This window comes from Colius striatus, chromosome 2, assembly GCF_028858725.1.
Source record: "Colius striatus isolate bColStr4 chromosome 2, bColStr4.1.hap1, whole genome shotgun sequence".
Lineage (NCBI taxonomy): Eukaryota > Metazoa > Chordata > Aves > Coliiformes > Coliidae > Colius > Colius striatus.
The window spans coordinates 65,899,187-65,908,539 of NC_084760.1; the positions used below are offsets into that span (position 1 = coordinate 65,899,187).

General features: G+C 40.4%; 1 protein-coding gene across 3 annotated transcripts; it reads left to right on the forward strand.

Annotated features, from left to right (window-relative positions):
• Positions 1 to 28: 28 nt before the first annotated feature.
• POLR3F (RNA polymerase III subunit F) lies at positions 29 to 9,307 on the forward strand. 3 transcript variants are annotated; one of them, XM_061989889.1, is made up of 9 exons: positions 29 to 114; positions 671 to 788; positions 2,599 to 2,666; positions 3,646 to 3,713; positions 4,534 to 4,646; positions 6,181 to 6,324; positions 7,043 to 7,150; positions 7,840 to 8,031; positions 8,651 to 9,307. In XM_061989889.1, the coding sequence occupies exons 1-9, from the start codon at positions 59 to 61 to the stop codon at positions 8,726 to 8,728; spliced, it is 945 nt and encodes a 314-aa protein (XP_061845873.1). In that variant the 5' UTR covers positions 29 to 58; the 3' UTR covers positions 8,729 to 9,307. The 3 variants fall into 3 exon arrangements, with proteins under 3 accessions (XP_061845873.1, XP_061845874.1, XP_061845875.1); XM_061989890.1 differs by having other exon boundaries at positions 6,181 to 6,195; XM_061989891.1 differs by lacking the exon at positions 29 to 114 and adding an exon at positions 1,592 to 1,626 and having other exon boundaries at positions 709 to 788.
• Positions 9,308 to 9,353: the final 46 nt, after the last annotated feature.

Consider the following 9,353-nt stretch of genomic DNA (forward strand, 5'->3'; position numbering starts at 1 on the left):
TCCCCGCGCCCCGGCCGCGCTGCTCGTGTCGCGGCTGCCGCTGCGGGCCGGCTGCGCCATGGCGGAGGTGAAAGTGAAGCCGGAGGTCCCCGACCCTATGGATATAGAGAACAGGTACGGGTCGGGTGGTGTCGGGGTGGGATGTGTGTTGGGGAAAGGGGGTCGTGGAGCTCCCGGATGCGCTGGGGGTTTGTGGAGGCTGGCAGGGAGGCCAGGGAAGGGTCCCGGGACGGGGGGCGGCAGCGGTGTGGGTAGGGATATGAGGTGAGTGGAGTAGGTAAGGCGCAGGGCAACAAACCTGTTGGTTTCTAGATTGTATCTTATCAGTATTTGCATTCTCAGACTAGCTAGCAATTCCTTTCCACCGGAACCTTTGTATAATGAAACTGTACAGGGAACTCTAAATCGATGTACTTAATAATGAGGGCAACGTAAAAGTAAGATGGTCATTATGGTTGGTGTTGTCCCAAAGAGCAAAGGTAGTTTGTCCAGCAGTTGCAGAGACAGTAGTTGCTAAGTTCCCTCAATAGATATGGCTGAGAAACATGCTATGGGTTCTTTTCCTTTGAATTGTTCTTTTCTCTCCTTTCCATTCCAACTCTAATACTGTTTGGTTTTCGTTTTGGATGCAAGAGAGCAGGATTTTAAACTTGCTTTTGACTTTCCCCAGGATTATTGAGCTGTGTCATCAGTTCCCTCATGGTATCACAGACCAGGTGATTCAGAATGATATGCCTCACATGGAAGCCCAGCAGCGAGCCATGGCGATCAACAGGCTACTCTCAATGGTGGGATGTTCTTACCTTCCTCGTGCTACTTCAGCCAGCTCAGAGCACTCTGTACACAGTTTGTATGGTAGCAACCTGGGTAGCAAATTATTCCCTTTGGATTGATACTTTTAGTTGCCATAAGCACTTTTGGTTGCCAAAGGGAATTTAAACATACCTCAACTCACTCCTTCCATTTATAACACGAAGTTACCGTGAAGGTGTTTATCCTTGTGTGTTTCTAGATGAGAACTGAATTAGCTAGAGATAAAAGAGTGGTTGTTATGCCATGCTCTTGTATGTGAAGGTCTTCTCCAAACCCCTCCCAAAACCCCAAGATATCAGGTAACTGATAAAAAGCAGGTGACACACTTCCAGGGATTTTTTTTGTTGTATCTTCTCTAAATTTCCCACCTCATTGGGCATTTTTCTTCACAATATCAAGAGTCGGCCTAAGACATAAGCCAACTACTTCTGCCACTTGTTCAGTAATGGATAGTAGCTGTTTAGTCTTGTTGGTTCAGTGTGATGTAAACTTGAGTATCAACTAAACGTTTCAAGTTTGTAAAGACCAAGATTCTTTTAGTTTCTTAGGTAGCTGCTTCATGGCCATGAAAAATGAGGAGATAAAACAGACTGGGTGGTGTGGTGGAGAAAGCACTGTTGAAAGGGGGTTTTCTCAGAAAGAGGGATGTTGGAAAATACTCAAACCGAGTGAAGTGTGGTGTTTTGGGTTTTCAGTAACTGAAACTTCTTAGCTTAGACTGTATTAAGGTGGCACTGAAAGTAATCTGATCTCTCTCTTTTTGGTCTTTCTGTTGTAGACATGGATTTAGCAGCACATTGGATGTGGGATTGTGTACGTAATAACTTTTGAATGGATTGGCCACATTTCACAATAAGGCTTCAAAGATAGTTGAGTCTCTAGAATTTGTTTAAAATAGGGTGTGCTTTGGAGTGTGGGGTGTATGTGGAGAGATCTAGTAAGTACCACTGAGCTGTGGTGAGAGCTTAGACTTCTAAGTGTCATGTACTTCACTTGAGATAAGCTGCAAGTACTTTATCTGTAGAAAAGCGTCAAAGGAGACCATCTTGAGGTGTGAGCTTCAATCAACCACGTGATACAAATCTATAAGAAATAAAACTGCGGGGAAAGGATTAGCTGGCAACAGAAGAATGAATGTTAGTTGATGCTCTTGGGCTTGTCTAATTGCTTGCTTCTTCAAAATAGGAAATAAGAATTTGCCTGGCCTAGGCACAAGTAACAAGGGCAGAACAAGTGCTTTGTGTGTGAGAGATGCCAGTAACTTCTCTTTGAGAGGCACTGTTAATCCTGGATGGCAGTTTTCCAGCCAGTTTCTTAGTTAAAAAAGAGAACTTTGCTGCTGGAACTCAAATTGTTCCCAGGCTGTGCAGTAGAGCTCCAAAATAATTTCTGGGTAGCCATGCAAATGAGTGTTTTGGTGGAAAGGGAGAGAAAAGTATACAAGAACTTGGTCTCCCTTGTGGAGTGGTGAAAGTTAGGAGAAATAATAGGAAGTGCATAAATGTTGTGGGAGGAGATGAGAACAGTATTTGTTATTTTTGATAGCTGATGATAAATGGATACTTATAGGGGGAAAAATATCTTCAAGTGTATTACTGTATTTGTAGGGGGAAAAAAATCCTAATGGGTATTATTGTTTCTGGTGGTTAGACATGTTATTTTTCCCTTTTCTTTATTCAGCTGATGTGAAATAGGTTTTTAAATTTAGAATATTAGAAGATTCTTAGGTTGTTTCAGAACATGGCATATGAAGGAAAGGAAATACATTATGCTCATCTCTCTTAGGGGCAACTGGACCTTCTCAGAAGCAATGCGGGTCTGCTATATAGAATCAAAGAGTCTCAAAATGCAAGGTGAGCCTCATGTTTGCTGGATAAATATATTTGGAACACAGTTCTTTATCTCATTTGCAGCATTGCTGAGAATATACTCAGTGATGTAATACAGATCCTGTAATGTGGGTGTTACAGAACATAACTGCTTGTTTCTGGAGGTTATACTTAACTCTCCTGAGCTAAAAAATGTTTTAGGTATAGTGGTTTCTGCTGAACAGAGGGTACCGTAGAACTACAGTTCTAACTTGGTAACAGAGTTCCTGGTCCAGATGACAGCAAAGTGATCTGTGCATGCCTAGATGAAGCCCAGCCATACCATCTGCAAACTGTAGTTCTGTGGTCTTCCTCACTGCTCGTGTTATGGGGTCAGCAGTCATATGTAGTGCTGTTCCAGGAGGCCATGAGAACTGCTATTTATGCTCTTTGGTTTATTAAAATGCATCTTCAAACCATGTCTTGTGGTGCCTGTGTAAATCTGAGTGAAAGATACCTTGACATACTTCTGGAAAGAAATGTCCTTCAAAATGATCTCCATTGGAGGCTTGTCATCCTCTCTTCCAGATGAGTTCAGGCTTTTTTACACCAGTGGAAAAGCATGTCTTAAGTTGGGAGCAAGCTACTATCTGTTTGTACATGTTCCATTTAGAGACAGATTATCCTAAATTATTCTCTGTGCTGTGTCTTGTCACTCCACAGTTGTGTTAATATTGACTTCGAATTCCACGTTGTTACAAGTTAAGTGACTCCTTCTTAGTCACTTTTCTTTCCTACTGTGCTCTTTTTTGTACTCTTTACTCTGGCTTCTCACTGGCAAGCTTGGCTTGGTCCAGAGAGGCTTAGTGTCATGTATTTTATTTGCCAATGGCTGGCCGATTTTTGTATGGTTTTTTTCTTTGCGCATTTTTTTGTCATGGTGCTTGTTTTTAGTTTAAAACAAATGCTGCCCATTTCAAATTTTGTACCTTTTTAAAATCCTGATGTCTGTCTTATTTTACAGTAAAATGAAAGGCTCTGACAATCAAGAGAAGCTGGTTTACCAAATTATAGAAGATGCAGGCAACAAAGGTAGTTAAACAATTTACAGTTATGAATGGTACTGTCTTTGTTTACTTATGGAACTTTTCCTGTGCGAGCTTTTAAATGCTTGTCCAGACAATACAAATATAAAATCTCTAGTCCCCATAAAATCTATAGTCCCCATAGCAGCTCTGTAGCTAATGTTCCATGTGTCCACTTTTAAAAAACAAAATAGAAGATGACATATTTTTCTATTAAAATAACAACTTGTCCTGATTATCTTGTGGGAGGGGAGGCTCTTTCAAAGTACTTAGAATATGAATTACAAGTTGCCTGTAGGACTGCCAAGCTGAGGAATCTGCAGAACACTCACTGTTTGAAAGAAAATGTGATACCTATGTCTGATTTAAGAGGCGTTAAATCAGAAACTTCTTTCAAAGCATTTGTTGCACACTATAGTTGAGAGACGGCAGGTAGAACTGGTTGGCATCTTTTTGTTGAGGCAAATACAAGTTGCCTAAAAATGCAACATTTCTGTGTTGTATTGATGTTGGCAGGGAAATGGGGTCCAGTTGTAAAAGCTCTTGGAGAGGTAAAGGGCAGAAGGACAGTGTTTGGCTGTGGTATGCCTTTCTTGGTTTTGTCAGTTGTTCTGGTGGGTGTTTTTTGGGTGATTTTGAGTTGGTTTTTTTTTTTTGTGTTCCATTTCCTTCTGTCCTTTCCCTTCCTTTTGCCAGGAATGGTAGGATCGAGGATACATCCTATGCTTAGCAAGCAAGTTATCCATGTTGTGATGTAACTTGTGAGTGTATACAGAAACAAGTAATTTCTTCTATCAATTTCTGTTCACCTCTTTGATTTTAAACAGGTATTTGGAGCAGGGACATTAGATACAAAAGTAATTTGCCTTTAACGGAGATCAACAAGATACTGAAAAACTTGGAAAGCAAGAAACTAATTAAAGCAGTTAAATCTGTGGCAGTGAGTATTTTGTAACTGTTTTTCAACTGTTTCAAACATTTGCTGCATGCTTGAACAGGGGACTGGGATCAGAGGAACCTGTTCTACCTCCATTTTTCTTACTGACTATGCACCAGTGTTTGGCTTTCTGCCTTTAGCATGCAAGTTTGAGATGCAACAGATACGAGAGGATATAATGTTTAACTGATTCATAATTAAAAATCTAACTAATAAACACATTGCTATTACTATACAGTTCTATTGCCTCTCCCACCACTAATTACACACCATTACTATTAAGCTGTAGTTTTAGTTCTCTTTATACTTTATTGCACACAGTTGTTACAGTTCTGTTACCCTTCACAAACCTCCTGCACCACTTTCTTCTAATTGGTAGTTCTCTGTGTTTCCATTTTGTCTGTGCTTCCATACCCAAACTTTAGGAGATAAACTTAGGGAAGAGTCTGCTGGGTCCTGGTCTTTAGGACATAAGGACAAACTTAGGGAAGAGTCTGGTGGTTTTCCCTCCAGGATTCCAGTGGGCTGGTGTCCACAGGCTGTGTGTACACATCCATGCTCCTGCTGTCTGCAGGTTCTGCCCCCTCTTGTTCTCTGATTTTTGTACCTTATTCTGCTTTTTCATTTGTTACTTTTCTTTTTCTACCACCGTTAATTTCTTTCTGCACTCAGTCCTCACCCAAACAAGCAACCTGCCCATAATTATTTTTTTCTCCATTGCTCCCAGTGTTGCTGTACCACAATTTGAGATTGTTTCAGTATCAGAAATAACAACCTTTTATATGGGATTTCTGGAGATCTTGAAACTTCCTTCAGTTATCTGGTTAATGCTGCATACATAAAAAATTTCTAAGAAATGTGATTCTGTTTTGGTCTTGATTCCTCTACTTTGATCCAGAGAATATAGAGAAGCAGTAGCTTTTTCATGTTCTTGTGAGAGGATGGCTTCATCTAGTTATACAGAGGATGTAATGCTGCTAAAATGGCTTCAAGTGGTTGCTGAGTAATCCTTTGAATAAACATTGTCATGACTACCAATAATAGGGCTGAAGCAGCTTTCCCATTCATCCTGTCTGGGCATGGCAGTGGGCTCACTAGCTTCAGGGTTTAATCATGTAAGGATCCTCATATCATCAGCACACAGGCTGAATCCTGCAGAAACAGATGAAAGTTTCTCTGTGAAGTTGTCTTTGCTATCTTCTAATGATGCTTCCCTGCCCTCCTTTGACAGGAGGGAGATTAGAGTCAATAGGCCAAAACTGAACTCTGATATCTTCAGTGAGGTTTATTTTGTGTGCATGTTATTAGAAGGATTCTCTCTTTCAACACTCTTATAAAATGATTAGGAATCAGAGTGTTCATCTTCTTGTTATATCCATGTTACCTGAGCATCAAATGTGTTAAGGATGGATTGAATCAGTTGTGCCCTGGGTTTTAGGAGTAAGGAACTCTCTCTTTTGCAGGTATCTTCTTAAAGCTTCCCTTCTTATGGAAAACTTTCAGCTGTGAAGAGCTGTGTGTTTTTTCTCTTTATCAGGCATCCAAGAAGAAGGTATATATGCTGTATAACCTGCAGCCTGACCGCTCAGTGACTGGTGGGGCCTGGTACAGCGACCAAGACTTTGAGTCTGAATTTGTGGAGGTTTTAAATCAACAGTGTTTTAAATTTCTCCAGAGCAAGGTGAATCCCACTGCTGAAGTCCCCTTCCGTTTGTTTTGGGTGATTCAAAAAGCTCATTCTTTTCTTTATAAAACCAGTGACAGTCAAGGCTTAAGTTTTCCATAAGTGTTGGCCATTGTTACAACTGAATTGTGTTTGTCACAACAAGTGTGATGGTGTTACATTTTAATAATGCATATTTTCACACCCTGTACAAGGAGGGAAGCTTTCAATCTCCCAGGTCCAATAACAAGCTAGGCAGCCAAGAACACATGATCAGAAAACATAGCAAAAGTCACTGTGATCCCTGCAGAGCTCTGAATTTCTGAGAGTGGAAGGTCTGCCTTACACTAGTTTTCTCTAGTGTAACTGCAGGAGAAGCCTGCTCTGTCATTTAAGTCCTATGCTGATTGCAGTATTTTTGTATTCTATTAAAATGTGTTTTAATTGGCATTAGGTACAGCAGAAATTATATGTCAAAAAAACCTGCCAGATGCTGGTACTCCTTCATATTAATTAAAATCACTGTGTAAATTTTGTCATACGTAGTGTGAAATTATGTTTGGTTGTGCACTGCATTCTCACATGCATCAGTGCTAAGGACACAGCTTTAAATAAAATTCTTGTCCCAGAAGTGGTTTGGAAATCAACTTTTACACTTCAGCTTCTCTGAAACCGATCTATGAAGCAGGCTCTTGGCAGTGAGTACTGGCTGTAACTCATCTTTGCTTCTTTTCAGGCAGAAGCAGCTCGAGAGAGCAAACAGAACCCCATGATACAGAGGAACAGCTCATTTGCCTCATCCCACGAGGTGTGGAAATACATCTGTGAACTGGGTATCAGTAAGGTAAGAATAGATTTATTTTGCTACTGTCAAAATTCTCAGTGCATGACTAGCTACAACGGTTGGGTCCTGCAAATTTGGTAAGGATTTGATAAGTGCTTTAGTACCCTACAGACAACTGTATTGGAAGTGGATTTTGCTGCTTTATTGCTTTTTGAGGGGGATCATTAATGTGGCATGAGATTCCAGGATAGTTTGTACATGTGGATTTTCCAAGAGTTGTATTAGCGTTCACATCCTTGCTGATGGAAACTGATCAAAGTTTTCCTTTAACAGCCTTCACCAGTTCATATTTCATAATTTCAAGTTTCCCTATGTGCTTCAAACGGTTTTAGGGAAGGAAAAGACCTCCTGCAATTATTGCTCACCATTAATAGGCCTGTCTTTAGCAGTCTTGTCTTCTTTCACAATTGCTTTCCTGTAAAACTGGAAACATATTATGCAGTTGAGGTGCACGGGAAAGTTCTTTTTGGTAAGGTAAGGCTAGTGTACTCCAAGAGTGCTTGGCAGGTAAGAGGCATTGGTATTTGCTGTTCTTTCTGTATCAGCACAACCCCACAAAGAGCCCAGCAAGAGCGGTGCCTTTATCTGGGTTAGGTTAGGAACTGCAAGGATTTGTTACTCACAGTGTTTGCTTATTTCCTCCTTGCAGGACTTACTGATATACGTCTTTCCTAATATTTGTTTCTTAGGTAGAATTGTCAATGGAAGATATTGAAACCATTTTAAATACATTAATATATGATGGAAAAGTAGAGATGACTATTATTGCTGCAAAGGAGGGGACTGTAGGCAGTGTGGATGGACAGATGAAGCTGTACAGAGCTGTTAGTCCTCTCATACAACCCACTGGATTAGTCAGGACGCCCTGTGGACTCTGCCCTGTAAGTAACTAATTCTGTGTAGGAATAGGTGCATACATGCAAGTTTTGAACACAGTTCTGCAAATGGCCAGATGACACACAGCAAGGTTATGCCCATGAGTGATCCTCTTGGCTTTCTGAGCCAACTGTGCTTATGAGTGTTATGTGTGATGCCTTAGTTGTGGTGTGAGAGGTTCTTTAGTTTAGACAAGGATATTTCCCACATCCGGTTTCTTCATTGGACTATTATGTGAAAAAGTGCTGCCAAACGTTGCCCATTCCAAATTACATTATTATGTTTTCTGATCCCAAGTTTCTCTATTTGCTTTTGGGTTTTTTTTTTTTTAACAAGCTAACTTAATTCTGTCTAGCTTTGGTCTCTTCTGCTTGAATTGTAAACTGATATGTAGGAAAAGCTTGCCACTGTGTTTGCATCATTTACTATGGTGGGGTCTGTTTGCTTTGTTTTGCTCATGTTACTTTTTCTCAGAGCTGCCCTTGGACTTTCTGGATTTTAGCCTCTGTTAGACTACTGCTTTTCTGCTGGGGAAGAAGCAGCAAACATGCAAGCATGTTACTTCCAGTTAGGTCATGCTTGCTGTATATAATTACTGTGCTGACCCAAGGATTTCTTTTGCAGGTTTTTGATGACTGCCATGAAGGTGGTGAGATTTCTCCATCAAACTGTATTTATATGACAGAGTGGCTGGAGTTTTAAAGTGAAAGAAAACTGTAAACTGGATTCATGCTTCACACCTTCCTTTTAAAAAAGCAGCTTCCTTTTTTAAAAAGTGAACTTCTAAACTTGTGAGCAACTTCAGGACATGAAATGACTTTGTATTTAATGAAACATAGAGAAGCAACATACAGGTTGCATGAGCAGTCCTTGAAGTGGACTGGAAATTGAGTTGGCACTTAAGGTCAAGGCTGAAGTGGAAATGTAGATCCATTCTTATACCAAAAATTGAAAAGTGCCAATGAACAGCAATGTGGTGATGCATTGCTTCCAAGGATTGTGTTGAGCACTGCACAGGTGATTATCCTGAATGAGAAAAAAGTCATTAGCTGGTCAGAAAAACTTGCTAGTGAGTGTTGCTAAGAAGAAGATCCCAAACTGCTGTCAGACTAATGCTGCTGGTGGGTGTTTAAGTCCTAAAGCTGACACTTTTCTCCCATGACAGCTGCCATCTAATTGAAGACTAAGAATCTGATGTGGGAAAGATCTTGAATATGTCAAACAGAACTTGCTGTTCTTTATTATCTCTCTTATCATTAAAATCCTGATTTTTGTCATGTACTTCTGTGCTTTGTTTCCTCCATTGCCGAGTGATGCATCTGTTGTA

What these genes read in the sequence shown, in the direction of transcription:
- POLR3F (XM_061989889.1), top strand. Translation starts at nt 59, where the DNA reads ATGGCGGAGGTGAAAGTGAAGCCGGAGGTCCCCGACCCTATGGATATA. An exon ending in AAAGAGTCTCAAAATGCAAG is followed by an intron (nt 2,667 to 3,645) that starts GTGAGCCTCATG and finishes CTTATTTTACAG; the next exon opens with TAAAATGAAAGGCTCTGACA. An exon ending in CGCCCTGTGGACTCTGCCCT is followed by an intron (nt 8,032 to 8,650) that starts GTAAGTAACTAA and finishes TTTCTTTTGCAG; the next exon opens with GTTTTTGATGACTGCCATGA.